The 19360-nt window shown below is 39.0% G+C and overlaps 2 protein-coding genes across 5 annotated transcripts in view; one reads left to right on the top strand and one right to left on the bottom strand.

Moving 5' to 3' along the window:
* Positions 1–1341: 1341 nt before the first annotated feature.
* On the top strand, positions 1342–9962 carry LOC113663660. The gene is made up of 14 exons (XM_047803275.1): positions 1342–1449; positions 2069–2113; positions 2342–2375; positions 3088–3271; positions 3422–3568; positions 3867–4005; positions 4244–4344; positions 4445–4598; positions 6868–6901; positions 7902–8094; positions 8215–8361; positions 8510–8681; positions 8775–8875; positions 8976–9962. Exons 2-14 carry the CDS (start codon positions 2083–2085, stop codon positions 9138–9140), a joined length of 1602 nt encoding a protein of 533 aa, XP_047659231.1. The 5' UTR covers positions 1342–1449; positions 2069–2082; the 3' UTR covers positions 9141–9962.
* Positions 9963–12597: 2635 nt separating this feature from the next.
* The window catches only part of kif16ba (kinesin family member 16Ba), a 36948-nt gene continuing 30185 nt past the window's right edge, over positions 12598–19360 (bottom strand). For 3 of the 4 annotated variants that reach the window (XM_047803272.1, XM_047803271.1, XM_047803273.1), the window contains 11 exons: positions 18895–19166; positions 18421–18802; positions 17912–18160; positions 17375–17715; positions 16910–17068; positions 16558–16663; positions 15489–15533; positions 15220–15342; positions 14982–15071; positions 14811–14894; positions 12598–14138 (listed from right to left, as the gene is read on the bottom strand). In XM_047803272.1, coding sequence (XP_047659228.1) covers positions 13971–14138; positions 14811–14894; positions 14982–15071; positions 15220–15342; positions 15489–15533; positions 16558–16663; positions 16910–17068; positions 17375–17715; positions 17912–18160; positions 18421–18802; positions 18895–19166 — 2019 coding nt within the window. In that variant the 3' untranslated portion in view covers positions 12598–13970. The remainder of the gene's footprint in view (positions 14139–14810; positions 14895–14981; positions 15072–15219; positions 15343–15488; positions 15534–16557; positions 16664–16909; positions 17069–17374; positions 17716–17911; positions 18161–18420; positions 18803–18894; positions 19167–19360) is intronic. The other variant, XM_047803274.1, reaches the window with a different exon arrangement.

Raw genomic sequence — 19360 nt, 5'->3', positions numbered from 1 at the left:
TTTGAAAGTTAAACTTTTACATCTAAACTACAATTTTGAAGAAAAACTGTTGTGCCTGGAACAGTTGCATGAAAGAATAACCAGCTATTACGGGCATTCAAAAAAAACAAAAAAACCTAGTGTCATCCTTAACTTGAAATCTGAAACAGCACTCAAACAAACAGCTGCTCGGATGTGGTGTTAAATTTAAAACTTGCCTTTCCTTCTAGGGGACATTGTTAACCCTGAAAACCTGCACTGGCAATTGTTAATTTTTTTGCGAGAGATATGCAGCATTATACAGTATTTGCTCCTATTGTAACCAAAGGTTTTGCCGTTTTCCTGAAACAGCTTATCATTGATCATCACAAGAACTTTATCCTTTTTGAAACCTTATCCCAAAACACCACTTTATGATACATTATTCTAGTATGATGATTCGATTTGGACCTTTGTCAAAACTCTTGTGGTTTTGAAGCTAAGCTTAATCCTCTTAAATGACAAGCACATGCTGTTTACAATTCCAGGAATATTTCCAAGACTCTGGTTTACAAAAAAAACATTTGCAACACATGTATTGTTGGAAATTTGGGGACCCATTAGATCTCAAAATATGTGTACCAAATGCATATCCTGTTGTTGTACGTTCTTTGAAATATGGTGACCAAATAAGTGAAGAAATGAGCTCCTTTGCTGATGAAGCAACAGATACAGTTCATGTTTCCAACACAGTAATTGTAGGTGGACATACATACAGAACAAGGAGCATTCTGATGTCAGCTAGGTCTGAACAGGAACCAATCTTTGGAGAAGTTGTTCATTTAATCTCAAAGGTGGACAAAAACATTGTGTTGACTTTTGTGATGATTGTTAATGTTATTTATTTTGATGATCACACTTTTACTCATATGCTGTGAAAAAGATGGAAGAGTATAGACTTGTAAAAATTCCTTCTGGTCTGTCAGATTCCAGACCACTTGATATTCATGGTAAAGGAAGAAACCTTGAGAGGAACCGGACGAAAAGAGGAACCTCATCCTCACATGGGTGACACAATTAGAGACAATTTGACACAATTCGTACAATTTCTGGATGCATTGGGATGGGTGGAAAGAGAGAAGCAGTGGAGAGGAATTAACGTAGCTGCTGTTCATAATATTAACAAGCACTAGATGATAATTTGCCTAAAATAATTTGCATTTTATTAGAGCACAAGATAATGGGAGGTATTGTGTGTATGCCAGACTAAAGAGATAGGTTTTTAATCTACATTAATCTCATTAACACAGTAAATGTGTCACAACACGCATTGTCCTGGAACTCACCCATTTATGTGTCAGAATTTAACACGGTTTCCTTTCTAAGAGTGTACACAACACAGGAAGAGGAAGTTAGTGAAACCGAAAGTAAATTCATACCCAGACAAAACAAGAAATAGTACATACTTGCTTTATAGTCATCATCAGAAAGGTAAGTCACAGAACATAATGCAATGTGTAAAAGCTCTAATGTTAATGTTGAGGAAAATGTAGAAGCAAATCTGTGATCATTTTATTAGCCTGCAATTGAAAAAAATATACAATTGCCAGTGTGGGGTTCCTGTAACACTGAATTTGTTCTGATTAATGTAATGTGATGGAACTTAATTTGATTTGTTTTTTATAGAGGTTTAGCAACCATACCAGAAATAAAAGGTTAGATTATGATTTATGTCAGGATATATATGTCGGAAGATTAATGGTGATTATGCAGAAGCCAGTACTGATCACCCCCCCCCCCCCCATGTGACCCATGGTTTGTCTCTACCAGACTTTCAATATAATGACAATAATTGAAAATAAATGTGTTATTGCGCGATAAAATGTGTTATTGCGCGATAAAATGTGTTATTGCGCAATAAAACAATTGTCGGCGTACCACATGCTAAGCACTATAACACACACATATATGTATGTGTGTGTGTGTGTGTGTGTGTGTGTGTGTGTGTGTGTGTGTGTGTGTGTGTGTGTGTGTGTGTGTGTGTGTGTGTGTGTGTGTGTGTGTGTGTGTGTGTGTGTGTGTTAATGGTGGTGATGACTACATTTTACAGGTGTAAATTACATCATGGGTTCTGTGTTCTCAAGAGAAGAGAATGGTAAGTTGCAATATGTTATCACACTGTTCACTTTGAATATAGCTGTTGTGTGACTTCAAATCATGCCATTCTCTATAGACTCGACAGACTGTTGTTTATGAAAATCCCAGCATCAGCCAATCTGGTGCCTAAAACCATTCTACCAATTTACTGAGGTTCAAATTGTGGCATACACTTTGTACAATTCTACAATATACATTAATTATAATGCCCTGTTTATTCTTACAGTTTTTCAAACAGAACAGAGGCGAGTAATATGGAGGTCAGTGTCAATGTATTGTTTGTGTTTGCGTGTGTGTGTGTGTGTGTGTGTGTGTGTGTGTGTGTGTGTGTGTGTGTGTGTGTGTGTGTGTGTGTGTGTGTGTTTGAGATTGATTTAACAATCCACTGAGATGTAATCCGCATTGCTATTACTTCACTAAATCAGATTATTTTCATATAATATAGCTGCAGCCTATGTTACACCTTAGCGAAAAATAGTTTCTCTCTCTCCACTGATTGCTTTATTATAGCACAAGATTAGACTCTCTCATGTCCCTTACCCTGAGTTTTGCAGTACTGATGTCTGTCATGACTCCTCAATTCCTTTTGCAAGTTTTGGGAGTCAAGTTGTTTAACTCCTGACATGCTAACATGGTCAGCTAAAAGTGTCACCTTTACCTAGACTACAGTGCTCTTGAAATGATTTATAATCGGTTTTGCTTATCTTCTCTCCATCACTGAATTTTTGCAGTTTTTATTTATTTATTTTTTTTACAATACTTTGTTCACAGATTATCTTTCAAACTAGCTCTATAGTCTCTAAAAGAGTCTCCTATCTGTTATCATCAGTTACAATTATATAACAAAACCTTTCTGCCATTGCTTTCTGCCATTTTTGTCTTATATACACATTTTCTATTTTAATTTAGATCTAAAAATATACTTTTTTTATATACATATTTAGCTAATGTCTCCCTTTGATTTTCTTTTAGTGAAAGAGAACGAATGTTACAGAACCTGAGGAAGTTTCAGTCAAACGAAAGTGTTGAACATCTCAGGATTCTGTGTGTTGGACCAGCAGGTTCTGGGACGTCTGCCTTTATCACCTCAGTTACTACAGCACTCAAAGCTTGCAGTACTTATCATACTCACTCACTCACTGGAGGTTCTGTTAAGGTAAGGTAACAATACAACAAATAACATAATCTTGTCTTACTTTAGATGAGTTTATATTTATGTGAAAGACACACATTTATGCTTAACATTTAAATATAAAAATGGAAATTTCTGACAGGATTTACAGAATTTGTTTCTACCTGAATACAGTACGCCTTCTACAAGCTAAACAAAGGCACAGAGGGATCCTTCTTTCCATTTGTATTTGGTCATACGGTCGGTCATGAAGGTTCAGCTGGCATACACACAGGAGACATCATCAGAATTCTGAATAGTCATATACCAGAGGGAAACACAGTATGTTAATGACCTTTCAGTTTGTTATCATGTAAGATATCTCAGAGGTACAGAACCGTAAAGTTATTTCCACATATTGAAAACTTTCAATTCCCTCAAATGATAATTGTCTATTCGATTTTTTAACATTGCATATATTGCATGTAAATTAACTGCACTTTCTGGATCACAAAGTGTTTAACTTACATTATCATACAACCAGCTATCCATATTAGCATCGCTAGATAAATATATATATTTGTGGAAAACACTGCAGCTCTCTTTGACCTATCTTGACAGTTAATTTTTATATTTTCAGGATAAGGATCCGACTGCTAATAATGCCCTAATTCTAAACGACCAATTTCATTGTCTGGTATTTATAGTACCAGCAGACATAAACTCCAAAATGTCTGAAGAAATCAATAAAATGAAACAAATCTGGCAAAAAGCACCTTGTAAGTAATTATCATGCCATTTTGATTATAAACTCACTTTTATTACTTATATATATAGCAATTACTGCAATAAATGAACTTTTCCAGAACATTCTAATTTATTAAGATGCACCTGTATGTATTTATTACTATTGTTTAATGAGCAAAATATAAAAAAAGAATTAGTTTTTATGAAATATCTGTAATGGAATAATCAATCAAAGAAAATTATTTAAATAACCTGCATGCATCATGACAGGGATTCCTGTAGTTGTCATCATGACCAAGGTGGATGTTGCATGTCCACATGTCAAACGGGACCTGAAAATGATCTACAGGAGCACCAACATCTGGGAGACAGTAAGTACAAGGACCTCATTCAGCTGAACTCCAGTATCAGAACATAAAATGAGCTTTACTGCAGGTTCATGCAGGTCATTCTCAGTGTCTGTCTTTCTAGATGCAGACATGCCATGAGCTTCTGGGTATTCCCCTGAAGAACATCTTCCCTGTAAAGAACTATCATGAGGAAATCGACAACAACAATGAGATTGATGTTCTGATTCTTACAGCAGTAACAAATATTGTGAAGTTTGCCAATGACTTTGTCATAGGTAAGGTTATATATATTTAAATTCCATCCTATTCAAGTATTATTGCTATAGCATAGCAATATGCAGTTACAGTCAAAAGTCATCTTCATGGTTTGATGGTCATGGTCTGTCCATGTGGAGCCAAGCTAAGTAGTAGTGCGTGGTTTCAAAGTAATGAGGAGTCTAAACAGGGTCAGGGCATCAGGATGGATCTGGCAGGTCCAGATAGCAGACAGGGTCTGCTATCACTCATAGAAAAAGTACATACATAGTATGGTTGGCATTTGCAAAAAGTGATCGCACATCTTCAAAGAAAATCATATAGTTTAGCAGAGAGTGACACCGAATTGTGTGACATTGTGACTAGAAAAACAACTCTGTCCAGTTTCAATGTGTTTGTGATAAACTGCAGTGGAGACTCAGTGGAGCCGGTCTTGTACTGTTGATCTGCCTCAGGTTTCAATCTGTCGTGTGTTCTTTTTGCTCAGCACCATTAACTTCCCTTCAGCTCAGATCAGTCTGGTTCTTCTCTTATCTCACTTATCAACAATACACTTAATTGTGTAGTGTTGCAGCTCACAAGATGTTTTTATTTTTATTATGTTTTTTATTTTGTTTTGTGCACCATTCTGTGTGTCTGGCCTTCCTTCCCCTGTGGAGTGTCTGACCCTGACATTCCCTGACACTCTGCCTCACAATCTCTCACTCTCAATGCCTGCTGCCCTCATGCTCTGCCTTGTTCCCACATCCAGCAAAATCAGTTCCTTTGTACTTGGCCTTATTTAGCCAAGGTATGTTTCTCTGGCACCATAACCAACAGATCTGGAGCCTTTCTTAAAACTAACATGTCAAATTAGATTTCATCTTGTTCATCATTCATTAGCAGTTTTCTAGGACAGATAATCAGGACTGTGTGCCTCCTTCTCCTTATTCAACATAGAGCTAAGGAGAGTTTTCCAACCACTCTGTCCAAGGAAGGGAGGTCTCCAAACTCTCTCTTCACAGTGTCTGGCTGAAATGATGTGGCTCTCCATGTGGTATTTCTGAGTGACCTTGATGACCATATTAAGGATGAATTGGCTGTTAAAATTGTTCCAACTCTCTTGACTATTTTATCTCCCTTGCCATCTGACTGAATAACCACCTACTGGAACAATGTAGAAAGACAGCCAATCCCCTCTTCTCAGGCTTCACTTCAGTTTCCTTGCCCTCCTGCCACCTTGGGCCATCAAGCATACAGCCTGTCATCAAGCCTCCATCAACCTTCTCTATCTAAAGAGGAGCACCTGCAGCTGTGTGGGTCCCAGCCTACCCCAGCTGAATGCAACTAAAGATGGGGAGAGAATAGGGGAGTACTGTACATCAACTTTTGTCACTTGGGCCATTTCATTGCCACATGTTTGCTTGGTCAAAATTAGCGGCTCATTTGTAAATGTGGGGCTATCAGTGAGCCAGACTGGGTCACCAATGACCACTGACCAAGATGCCAAACTAGCATCTCAGGCCAGTGTCCCTGTTGAATTATTAAACCATTGGGAACACACTTGTCTGAACCTGGCCTCCTCTTCATTTTCACTTTAATACTTCCACAGCTTTACAAATTTTTACTGCCATTCTATTCATGATTACAGTCCTCACCAAACTCAACTGCTGCTCCATTCCTTTCATCTGTACTATGTAGCCAGCCCACACCTTCACCAGACTCATGGAGCTATTCACTTCAGCCACAATGTTAATCCAGCCAGACCCTGGTTAACAGTTCAATGTGGACTGCACACTCATCCTGCACACTCATCCTGCACACTCATCCTGCACACTCATCCTGCACACTCATCCTGCACACTCATCCTGCACACTCATCCTGCACACTCAACCTGCACACTCTCTTCACTTGCAGCCTGTCCCTACCATATGCAACTATAACGTGGTGATCCATGAGTTGCTTGCATTTAAGTTGGCTCTATAAAAATGGGGGCACTTGAGCTATTGTTTGGATTGTTTGACCCCAAATACCCTGGACTTCATCTAAACCACCCAGCTTTTAAACTCTTTAAAGACACTTCTGGTCCTAATCACCCATGGATATTTACATTTACATTTACAGAGATACATTAATATTGTGCTTGTGATGTTTTTAACATTTTTTTTTATATATATATATAAAATAAAGTTGAATCATGGCATCATTTAATGTTTTATACTGATGCTAAAGAGTAATTATACACTAAATGCTAAAGATCACAGTTCTACAGTATAGTAACATTGACTAATTATCTCTTTTCTCTTACAGCTTCTGGAAAACCATGGAGGCCAGTGAATTGGAGGTCAGGGTCAATGTATTAATACATCAGCAGTAAATTTATGTGTGTTTTTAAGGCTCCTGGTCTAGCATGAGCTGAAATCATACTTGCGTTCCCTATTGCCCATTTTGGGTTATTGTAGATTACTGATTGCATGTATTATAGATTATATTGATTGGAATATATTGTTTGGTTTTTAATGATTTTGAAATTTCTAACTCTTCATTTACCTGATTTTGTTTATGAATATTAAAGTTTTCTAACACTGTCACTTTAGTTTATTAGATTCCCCCATGCCCCTGTTTGGTTTAAGATAATGAATTGGACTCTTGCACTCTCTTTTCCCGGATTTGTTATAGTATTAGATTACACACTTTTATTTACTCTTAATCCAATTTAATCTGTTTTGATAATAGATTAGGCACTTTCACTCTTATTCCTTGGTTTCTTATTGTTTTCATTAGATATTCTCTCTCTCACACTTGGTAGATTTATTGTAGCATTAGAATATATATATACGTATATATATATATATACGTATATATATATATATATATATACGTATATATATATATATATATATATATATATATATATATATATACGTATATATATATATATATATATATACGTATATATATATATATATATATATATATATATATATATATATATATATATATATATATATATATATATAATTGAGCCTACAACCAGGTACAAACAGCTTAGGATTTAAGGGTTTGTCTATGTTGACAGAGAAATGTGTAATAAAATGTAATTAAGGAGATAATTCGCTTTGTTATATTGCATTTTAATGACTTTGGATTTTGATGAACTTCCTTTAGTGAAAAAGAAAGTTATGTTATCATCAGTTACAAAATTATATAATAAAACCTTTCTGCCATTGCTTCAACAATTAAATGCATTTTATAATTTTTGTCTTATATACACATTTTCTATTTTAATTTAGATCTAAAAATATACTTTATTTAGTTAATGTCTCCCTTTGATTTTCTTTTAGTGAAAGAGAACCGATGTTACAGACACTGAGGGAGTTCCGTTTGAACCAAAGTGTTGAACATCTCAGGATTTTGTTTGTTGGACCAGCAGGTTCTGGGAAGTCTGCCTTTATCACCTCAGTTAATACAGCACTCCAAGGTCGCATTACTTATCTCGCTCACTCACTCACTGCTTGCACCAGTGTCACAAGCAAGGTATGTAACCTTTAATATCTAACACTCAAATACACTTTCATTTTAGTTTACCTGAATTTCCAATCCAATCCAAGGACACAACTCACATGTTTAATAAAATGTATTTCTTCCGGTATACAGTACACTGTCTACAAGCTGAACAAAGGCACAGAGGGATCTTTCTTTCCATTTGTGCTCGGTGATACGATGGGTCTTGAAGAAGCTTCAGGTGCACGCCAGGAAGATATCATCAGCATTCTGAATGGTCATATGCAAGAGGGATACACAGTACGTTAATGTTTATTCACATATACAATATCTCTATGGTAGGAAACTGTAATATTTTTCCACATATTGAATTATTTCACTGCTCTCAAATAATAATAACCCATTGTCCATTGCAAGTGCATATAATAGTCCATGTCTTTATTTTCAGTTTAATTCTCAGGAGGATCTAACTGCTGAATGCAATTACTATAACAGAACCCCACATCTAAATGACAAAGTTCACTGTCTGGTGTGTGTCATATCAGCAGACACTGTAGCCCAAATACCTGATAAACTTTCTAAGAAACTGCATCTAATTCTGAAGGGAGCAAAGGAATCAGGTAAGGAATCAAAATAAAATACAGTTCTCTAAAATATCTGTAATCGTATAATCACTCCAAGAAAAACTTAATAACCTGCATGCATCATGACAGCGATTCCTGTAGTTGTCATCATGACCAAGGTGGATGCTGCATGTCCACATGTCAAAGAGAATATGAAAATGATCTACAGGAGCAAGAAGATCAGAGAGCAGGTAAATACAAGGACCTCATTCAGCTGAACTCCAGTACCAGAACAGAACAAGAGCTTAACTGTAGGTTCATGCAGGTCATTCTCACTGTCTGTCTTTCTAGATGCAGAAGTGCAACGAGCTTCTGCATATTCCACTGACGTACATCTTCCCTGTAAAGAACTATCATGAGGAAATCAACAACAACAATGAGATTGATGTTCTGATTCTCACAGCAGTAACAAATATTGTGAATTTTGCCAATGACTTTGTGAAAGGAAAAGTGTAATAGTTGGTGTGTGACTGTGTCTGCGTTTTTAATCTTACTCCCAGTTGCTTCTGTATGCAATGTTTTGTTTTGTTTTTTTAAGTCAGGATGCACTCCTTTAATGTACAACACTTAACAAGTTAATGATTCAGATTGATACTGAAAAAGTTTCAGAAGAAATCTGTTTAAGAAACATAGCAAGTGGGTGGTGCCAATGCTGTAAAACAAACATAGACATCCAGAGGAAGTAAAGTACATGTTAATTAATAATCAGCGCTTTAATCAACTACAGTTAATCCAGTGATTGGAGTATGTTTAATCAACAGTGTTTGAAGATCGTTTATGTTAGAGAGCTTAGCTTGATATTTATGATGTTAATCTGCTTTCAAATGTTGGTTTCTATAACATTATTAAGTTAAGGAGCTCTGAGGCCTGTTGCATGAAGCTGTTTCAGTGGCCCAGGCAAGTATTTTAGTTTGAGAATACACTGCTTTATGTGTCTGAACAATTTGGACTGGTTTTTATCAGGTTGGGGTATGGTAACTCACACAACATGTCTAACATTTACATTTACATTTACAGCATTTGGCAGACGCCCTTATCCAGAGCGACGTACATAAGTGCTTAAATCTCTAACACTGAATACATTAATGCTGGTTCACTAGGTTACATACTTACTAACCTGCTCCAGAGCAATAGAGCATGCAAATTCATGCAACATGCCACTGATTATCATATGTGACTAACCTTTATATGTGACCTATTATCATTGGAAACAGTGGATCTCTCTCTCTCTCTCTCTCTCTTTTGTTGAAAAGCTCTAAAATAAATCTGTTACTTTCATTTTGGAGCTTTCTGACTTAATTATTAACACATTTTAAGATTTCCTTCAAATTGTGTCTATTTCTTATATTTAAATGAATCTTAGAAGGCTATACTCCATCATTCATTTGCCTTCAGGAAGCACTTTATTCTGGTCAGGGGTGTGAAGAACTTGGAACCTGCCCTAGGAACCCAGGATGTGAGGTAGGTACAACATGGATGGGACGCTATCTCATTGAAGCCATTGCAGGGTGCCATGGACACGCACTTGCTTTGACACAGGGAAGGCAACTGATTGGCTCAGGGAGATTCGTCATTATAATTTTTTATTTTTTTTTTATTTTTTTTTTTTTTTACATTTTTGCCATTTCTTGCCATTTTTGGATCTAAGAACAATTAATTGTGAGACAACATACTAGATGCATGAGCAGGCTTATTCGCTCTTCTTACACCATTTACTGTACCGTGTTTTACATGCGATGCCAAGCTTTGCAGTTCAGTCCCAAATGACCCTTTACTCTCTATAAATAGGGACTTTTTAGGGACAGCACTACAAAGGGTGTGAAATATTTGGTAATTCAAAACATGCTAAAAAAAATTCCTCGAACTTCTTTGCATCACTATATTGTAAAAAGTATTACCTGGCGTGCTGTCATAATTTGACATGGTGAGGTAATATGGATTGGCTTAGGGCACTTAAAGCTTAAACTTCTACTTTCGGCTTTTCCCGTTAGCGGCTGCCACAGGGAATCATCTGTTCTCACCTAACTCTATCCCCATCATCCTATACCAATTACCTTCATGTCCTCTTTTTACACATCCATATATTTCTTCTTTGTCCTTCCTCTACCTCATTTACAGCTTTATTTACCTCATTTAACTCATTTATGGCAGAATTTGCCTCATTTGCACTATTCCTTTTAGTTTGAAAGTATATCTGTATTGTTATCTGCTATAGATCAAGGTCGTGTGATTGTAGTTCCTGTCTGGAAAATTAATTTGATGACCCAGATCAGATTTTACCTCAGATTTACTTCAGATTGTGTTGGAGTATTTTCATATATTCTGTGATCCAGCTATAAACAGATTTTTCAGCAGTGTTTTTTTTTTCTTTCTGTCTGAGAACTACAACAAAATAACAACAAAAAATACCCCACAGCTTGTCACGTTATAGAAGAAGAATAGAAGCCTTTATTATCACCACATATACATTACAGCAGAATTCTTTTCTTCACATATCCCAACTGAGGAGGTTGGTGTCAGAGTGCAGGGGCAGCTATGATACAGCACACCTGGAGCAGGAAGGGTTGAGGGCCTTGCCGAAGGGCCCAACAGTGGCAGCGCTGGGGCTTGAACTCCGATCCGCCAATAAACAACCCAGAGCCTTAACCACTTGAGCCACCACTGTCCACTGAGAAATGTTACTGAGAAACCAAAAAGTGTCAAGTCCTCTGTCCTGAAGATGTCCATCCTCTGTCCATTCCCGTTTTTCCAGCAAACTGGATAATCCAAAAACATTTAAGAATGTAAATTTGACAAGCACACTGGATTATCTAGAGTAAATTTGTTTACCTTATTGGATAACCTGGAGTAAATTTGTCCTGTCTATTGAATAATCCAAAGTAGTTTTCTTCAGGATTCCGTATAACATTGTCAAAATTTGTCCATCATGAGGCAAAATCGATATTAAATTTGCCAAAATTTAAATCTAAATAATTTGGTATAATTTTCTTTTAAAAAAATCTATAAAAAATGACTGCTGGAGTACATTTGTCAAGCAGCCTGGATAATGTACAGTAAATCTGAACAGCATAACGAATAATGTTGAATATTTTAGTCAAAATATATATTAGCGTTATTAGTCAAAATTACTGAGAAATCGAGAATAAATCTAGTCAAGTATGCTGTACATAAAATCAATTTGTTTAGTTTACTGAAAAATAATGGATATATCTCATAATCTAGAATAAATCAACATGTGATACAATTATGACCAATAGGACTGGAACCTGTTGATGTTTAGTGATTGATGAATGACGGTCAAGCATTCTTATTAAAATATTAGGCCACGCCTACATCGCGCCTTCTTGTATTAATAATAGAAGTTTTTAATAATAGTCCAGAAAATATGGTGCAGGTGGTAACTCTACAGTTCCTCCAGAGATGGTGTGGACTCAACCAGAATATCTTTTAAAAGCATGACCGAAGGAAATCTGTTCTACATCTTAGAGATGTACAGGAACGAAGATGGATCTGTCCCAGCCACGTTTGACATCCTGCTTATGATTGGCTGGAAGCCTCATGAGTCACAGGTTTGCTGCTTCTTGATTGGCTCTAAATGATTGTAGATGTTTCTTTACCAGAATTTAATTAAATTCTGAACTTGTATAAAAAAACACTAAATTATATCCATGTTGCAGTAAGGTTTTATTCTAGCGTCAACAATTATTTTTTGTTTTTCCAAATTACTGGTAAAACCAGCGAAAAGAGGTTCGGCAACTATATTCTTCACAGATTTGTCAAAAATCAGCCGAACTCCAACAGCCAACAAAACAGACAAATCCAGCACTAGCGCTAGCTGACTCAAACCAGCTCATCAACATGAATATAGAAAGAGTGTTGCTTAATAATGATATGTACATAAAAACTACTGTACTGTATGTAAAATGGCCAATGAATGACCAGTCAAATAGGATTTTTTTTATTTAATGTTTTGAACAGATCATAATTTCCTCAATGCTAAAATAAAATGTTTTGCTAAATATGCATACAAATGTATAAATAACCAAAAGGCCTTCAGATCTCCGGTCACCGTTGGAGGAAATATCGTGACCCGTAAGAGAAAAATAGTGCAGTTCTTTCTTTCTTTTTACAAACACCATGGCTTTTCCAATAGTCACATCATAACTCAAATTCAAATGAAGAACCATCAGGAAAATGACAAATATCAGGAAATAATCAGAAAATGTTGTGGAGAGGAAAGAAACATGGATTAATTCTCTAAACTGTACAATCTCTTTCCCTTTCATATTGCGTTAGTAATAGAAGCACCTTTATACACACGCCGCACAATAATCTGCATTCTTAATTCATCATATGTACATATGGCTTTCAGAGAAATGTATTTGTCTGTGCATGTGTAAGTTACTGTTTTATTTCAGTACAAAGACAAAAAGTTTGTTTTTTTATGTTCATCATGCAATAGAACCAAATTCGTAACTACTCGCTATGTGACATATTCTGTTTTAAATATTTGGTGGTCACGCCAGTGTAAGTTAGAACAGATTAACAAATCTGGATAGGATAGAGTTCTCTTTTTGGAAGATGTATGCTGAAATGTTTTACTCCAAAAGAGTACACTAGTAGCACTATACACTAATCGCAGTAATGTTGGTGGAGAACGGTTCCAGTTATGGCCAGGAGGCGTGTTAGCAGGTGGTAGACTGTAGTTTATGGTGTACTTGCATAGGAATGTGCTAGGCTGGGTTTAGCTGCCTGCTGTCCACACAGGCATATTCACTACACCAATAACCACTCGAAGAAATCTGAACAATTACAGTAATAAGCTGTTCACATGCATAAATTTTTAAATAAAAAAAGAACGGTGGATGAATGACTAGTGCAGTTTAGGCAAAACTTCAAACACCAACCGCCTCAAAGCAGATTTGCGTACAGTTTGATTTTATCTCGTCTAATGTGTTAAATTGATGGCACAGTGACCCGTGTATCATTTTTTACCTCAGAACAGCCAGGCCAGATAACTGCACATAATTTACGGTCATTAATTTTTTTTTTCTTCTGGTTGCTATAGCAACAGGAAGCAGGTCTGGGTGATCTAGCATGGACCTTGATGGTCTGTTGTATCTAGCCTAAACTGTGGGACCACTAAAGGCACTAAGGCTAGTACTTTGGCTTTCTGATTATTGCCTACCAAACCACCCTGGTGCTATCCTGAGAATGTGTGGCATGATTTGGGACGTGCATGGACATATAGAAGTGATGTAGCCCCAGCAGAGGTGGTGGTGGTAATCAGCCTGTTCCATGACTGCTGTAGTCAAACACTCCCTTCTTGAAGAAGGGTGAGATGTCACACACGGCATGTTTGGAGAGCTGCAGGCCCGACGAGTCGTCTGCTCGCAAAGGAGAAGACGAGCAGGATGTTGACAGCATGATCTGGAAGAAGTTTCTCAAGTAACGCTGAGAGATAGAAAGAATGTAACTGTAAGCCACAGATATATATAAAGAGAAGAGTTGACCAGAATTTACATTGGAGCCAGCCAGTCAGATCCAGGTAAAAAGAGAGCCAGCCAGTCAGAAACGGGTAAAAAGAGAGCGAGAGCCAGTTAGTCAGAAATGGGTATAAAAAGAGAGCCAGCCAGTCAGAAATGGGTAAAAAGAGAGCCAGCCAGTCAGAAATGGGTAAAAAGAGAGCCAGCCAGTCAGAAATGGGTATAAAAAGAGAGCCAGCCAGTCAGAAACAGGTAAAAAGAGAGCCAGCCAGTCAGAAATGGGTATAAAAAGAGAGCCAGCCAGTCAGAAATGGGTAAAAAGAGAGCCAGCCAGTCAGAAATGGGTAAAAAGAGAGCCAGCCAGTCAGAAATGGGTAAAAAGAGAGCCAGCCAGTCAGAAATGGGTATAAAAAGAGAGCCAGCCAGTCAGAAATGGGTATAAAAAGAGAGCCAGCCAGTCAGAAATGGGTATAAAAAGAGAGCCAGCCAGTCAGAAATGGGTATAAAAAGAGAGCCAGCCAGTCAGAAACAGGTAAAAAGAGAGCCAGCCAGTCAGAATTGAGAGAGAGACATATAAATATCCAGATTAATATAAAGAGCATGCCAAGCAGTCAGCTGTAAAACAGAGATACTATCTTACCTCCAGATGACTGCGTCTCTCTGCCACCATTCTCTCATCCCGGTTACCAAATATTTTTTTCGGAGGGAACTCCAATGCTGCTAGCTATAGCAAAGCAGAAGAGCAGCAGACTGCAGCATCCCATTGAACGAGTATGTTTGGGATTCTAGTTTAGCGTGACAGTGAGTTTACCTCTGGGTATTTCATCTTGAGGGATTTGTGCATTTCTCTGAAGCGGCTGTAGCGTCGAAACACAGTCCATGTTTCATCCAAAACAGTTATCTGATTTAAAAAAAAATTCATTCACTACAGAAAGATAAAGCTCCGAATATGAAAATATATTGCAATATAGTTTGGAGAATATGTACTAGAAGTTGTAATTTACATGTTCATTAAACTTCTAGCCAAATTAGCCTTGCTATTCACAGACCTTGACTTCGAATTCGTAATGCTCGTCCTTCCCCTGTCCCCGCAGGACGTAGCGAGGGATGCTGATCTTCACCGGATCCTTCAAGCTCTCCAGACTTGGACTTAACGGGACTGACACAAAGCGCTAAACATGAGAGAATAGACAGAAGCCATATTTACCCCAGAAATCAAAACATATTTTTTTCTTTTGCTATACTGTAGATATCCCACTTCTTTTGAATATTATTGTCAAGTAATTTTTCTTTCTACACACTAGTAGTGAGATCATACCTCATACTTCTGTCTACGTGGATCCACAAGACGTGTATGGTTGTTCTGTAAGAAAATAAGGAAATACATTAACACACATTGGTCCAGAAGCTGAAATTTAAACACTAAACTGGGGGAGTGGAAAAAAATCACATTAATGTACCAGATGTATTTTTTCCATCATGTTTGAACTGCCTGGAAAACAGAACTTCACTGCCTCCTGTTAGTGTAGTCTACTTAGCTGTTGTTGTTATTCAGTGTTTTAACCATTTCCAGAGTTTAATCCTTCATCTATCAGCATGGATGCCTATATGAAAACCCAGTTTGCTGGCTTACTGCTACAGGAACAGCATTCATTAGCTGCTGTCCAATCAGCAATCATCTGAAAACATTTCTGTGGTTTTGAATTGATGGTATGTTTTTCCACCAAACACTAGATATGATTAAGTAGTTAAAATACTTAAATTAGGACACTTTTGTTAAGCTTTTGTGTAAGCTAGCTAATAACAGAGAGCAAGCTACAATGTAAGCTATCAGACAAACTGTTTTGGAATTGCAGCCATTTCCAAAACACTCATTTTAATAAACTTGTGAATTTTTTTCTGGAATTTAGAATAAACAGACGATGTGTATCGATGATAAACAAAGCTAGTAGAGATTGCAAGAATCAGAATATTCATGCCCTTTTATCCTCTTCACCTGCTGCACAGATCTCTGGGTATTATGTGGATTTGAAGCATGCAAATCATTCTCAGACACAGACATCAGACTGCTGATTGGACAAAACCTCTGATGACTCACAGAATGAAGAGGGTCTTATGGTCAAAGGTTAATAGTCACTCGATGCAAAACTGCCAGTTATTTCTAATCAGGCCTAGCAGGGGCTTCTCCTACCCATCGTAGGGCTTTGCATGATTAGTTTGCGGTGTTACAGCTGTTAATACTCATTACAGCTGATTGGCTGCGTGTTCTGTGTTACGTTACATAATACAATCTGTTCAAAGCTTAAAAACAAAAAAGGTAGTCGAGTTATAGTGCGAACCCCAGGTTGCTATGGCAACAGTGTCTTGTAAGGCGTTGTGGTGGCTACCTGCAGTGACTCCGAAGACAGCGACAGACCGTTGTTATTGTCTGAGTTTTGCCGGTTCATCTGCTGGAGCCTTTTCTGAACCTCTTCTTCGATGAATGCTTTTAACCTAAACACACACACACACACACACACACAAAATTCAAGGATCCGATAATCGAGGGTTTGAATAATCAGTGTAACAAGATTATTTTTACATAACAACATTTAGGAAATCAGTGAATATGGGAAAAGAGGCGGAGCTTATCGTGCTAGAAGAGGTTATCTGTGAAAACCATACCCTGCAGATTTACTTTACTACAATATAGTCCATATCCTGATGTGTGTGTGTGTATGTGCGTGTTAGAGCAGATACCGGTCGTCAGTGAGAGGCAGCACTGTGTTCAGGCTCTGGATGGGGCTCATTGGACAGTTTCCCACACTGGTCTTGTCATCACTGCTCACAGACAGGCTCCGCCCACTGGCCTCACTCTCACTGATCCTCTGCTTGAGCTGAGCGATTTCCCTCTCCATCCTGACACACACACACACGCAGTTGATGATGTGGATGTCTCGGTCGCTTGATTGACAGCATGAGTCCTAGTTCACTTGTTAGTGTTCACTTGCACAAGGTTAGCGTCAATTATGCCGCAGCCATCAAGTGCCATATTAACTGATATTTAATCAACTGGCTGAGTTAGCATGATAATCTGCTTATGATTGATAACCTGAACTCTGCACACTGAGTGAAGTCTTCAAATTATAACTGACTCTGATTAAGGTTTGTAAACACTCACACACACACACACACACGCGCGCACACACACACACACACACACACCTCTCCTGGTCCAGCTCAGGCACTGCAGAACACCCTGTGCTGTTGTGTCCCATGGAGGCCACGATGCTCCTCCTGCGAGCCTCCTCCGCCTCAGGCTCCAGGCTAAGACTCCGGCGCAGGGCCGAATGTCTCCTCTCAAGCCGAGCCACTGCCTGCTCCAACGCTTCCCTCTGCTGCTTCTCCCTCGTCTCCAGGATCTCCTGCTCTTTACGGCGCACCTTCTCCTCCTGCCGCGCCACGTTGGCCGTGAACTCGTAGGTCTGCTGCAGCTGCAGGAGCTGTTCCGCGTTGACGCTGTGCTGAGAAAGACGCTCCTGTTTCTCCTCCAGCTCTTTCTCTATCTGATGAGGAGAGAGTGAAAAAAAAACCTGTTACAGTAAAAACACAAGCACATGAAGCGGTAATGATACGCGTCTCACAGGTCACAGGTCATATATAAACTAAAGCATTCCAACATTATGTAAATTAATGAATTAATTCATCTTCAGGAAAAAAATGAAAAAGCTAAATTATAATATTTTAAATTTCAATGCTGACCTGATACAGCATCTCGTCCAGTTCCTTCTCCACCTGCTCGGGGCTGCCCTTCGTCTCTTTGCCCCGGACTCGCTCCAGCGCCTCCTCGGCTCGGTGCAGCTCCTCGGACACGACGGGCAAGATACCCTCGCGCAGAGAAAGCAGCTGTCGCTCTTTATACTGCAGCCTGTGTGCAGCCTGAGAGAGCTGAGCCTCCTCCTGCAGGAGAGACGAGGCGTCTTGCAGGCCGCATTCCACCGTCTCACGCATCTACCACAGGAGAAGGACAGGGGGACGAAGGGACACAGAAAACTGGTCTCAGTCTGTACTTTTAATAATACAGTTCTGCCTCCTGCTTGTTGAGGCTGCTTTCAATCTCAATGTTAGCTTAGATGTGGGTTCTTGCTAGATTAGCCTTAAATTAGCCACACCCACTTTCCACCAAGACGACAGAAATTCCTGATGTAGACTTAAACATTAGAAGTGACATTTATACGATACGATACGATGTGCGAAGGCTTTAATCCTACCAGTCTCTGTTTCTCCCTGTGTGCGTGCTGCAGGATGCCGAGGGCGGCGTGATCGTTGGCCACCTCCTTCCCGAGCCGCTCTCTCTGCTGCGAGAGCCCCTCCACCAACACACCCAACTCCTGCACCTGCTCCTGTTTGAAACTCTCGTATCGCTCCCTGGCGCTCCTCAGGGCCTCCTCGCCGGCGTCCTCGCCATCCACCCGCTCCACCTTCGCCAGCAGCAGACCCTCTCGTATCTCAGCCAGCGTTCGCTGCTCCTCCTCGAGACGGCGAGCTTCATCTCGGCTCAAGAGTGCCGCCGCCTCCTCACTCCGCTCCCTCAGTTGCTCCTCCAGACGGCCCACGAGAGAGAGCTGCTCTCGCTCCTGCTCCTCCAGACGTCTAGACGTGCGGATATAGAACATATATATATATTTTTTTAAATCATAAATTCTATGTGTTTATGAAAAGGGTTTTGTGTCGTCTGTCTTCACCTCCTCTCCAGCTGGATTTTCACAGCCTGCTCCTCTCGCTCCCGTTTCAGACGCTCCAGCTCTCTGAAGAGCTCCGTCTGTTCTGCGTGTTCTCTCCTGACCTGCACATCCTCTCCACGTTCCTCTTCCTCCTCCTCTGCCTCTTGCTCCTGCTTTTCCTGCACCTCCTCTTCCTCCACCTCCTCCTCCACATGCTGCTCCAGCTGCTGCTGCTGCTGCTGCTGCTGCTTTCTCCTCTGTTTCTGTTCCTGCTGCTCTCTGTGACGCTCCTCCTAAAAAGGGTTCAATCCTCTCTCTTTACCAAAGAACCCAGCAAAATATAATTTTTATATAATACAATTTTTTTTAAACACAATATTTCTCTTCTGCATTCTGCCCATAATACGACTGACCGATCCGAGTGTAGTTCTTGTTCTCAGTATATACCATAAAGCAAAACTCTTCAAGCTCTTTTTCTGCCGTTAGC

The sequence above is a fragment of the Tachysurus fulvidraco genome, chromosome 18, assembly GCF_022655615.1.
Source record: "Tachysurus fulvidraco isolate hzauxx_2018 chromosome 18, HZAU_PFXX_2.0, whole genome shotgun sequence".
In the NCBI taxonomy this organism is placed as follows: domain Eukaryota; kingdom Metazoa; phylum Chordata; class Actinopteri; order Siluriformes; family Bagridae; genus Tachysurus; species Tachysurus fulvidraco.
Note: the sequence above shows the minus strand (reverse complement) of the source record. Positions and strands in the feature narration are given on the sequence as shown.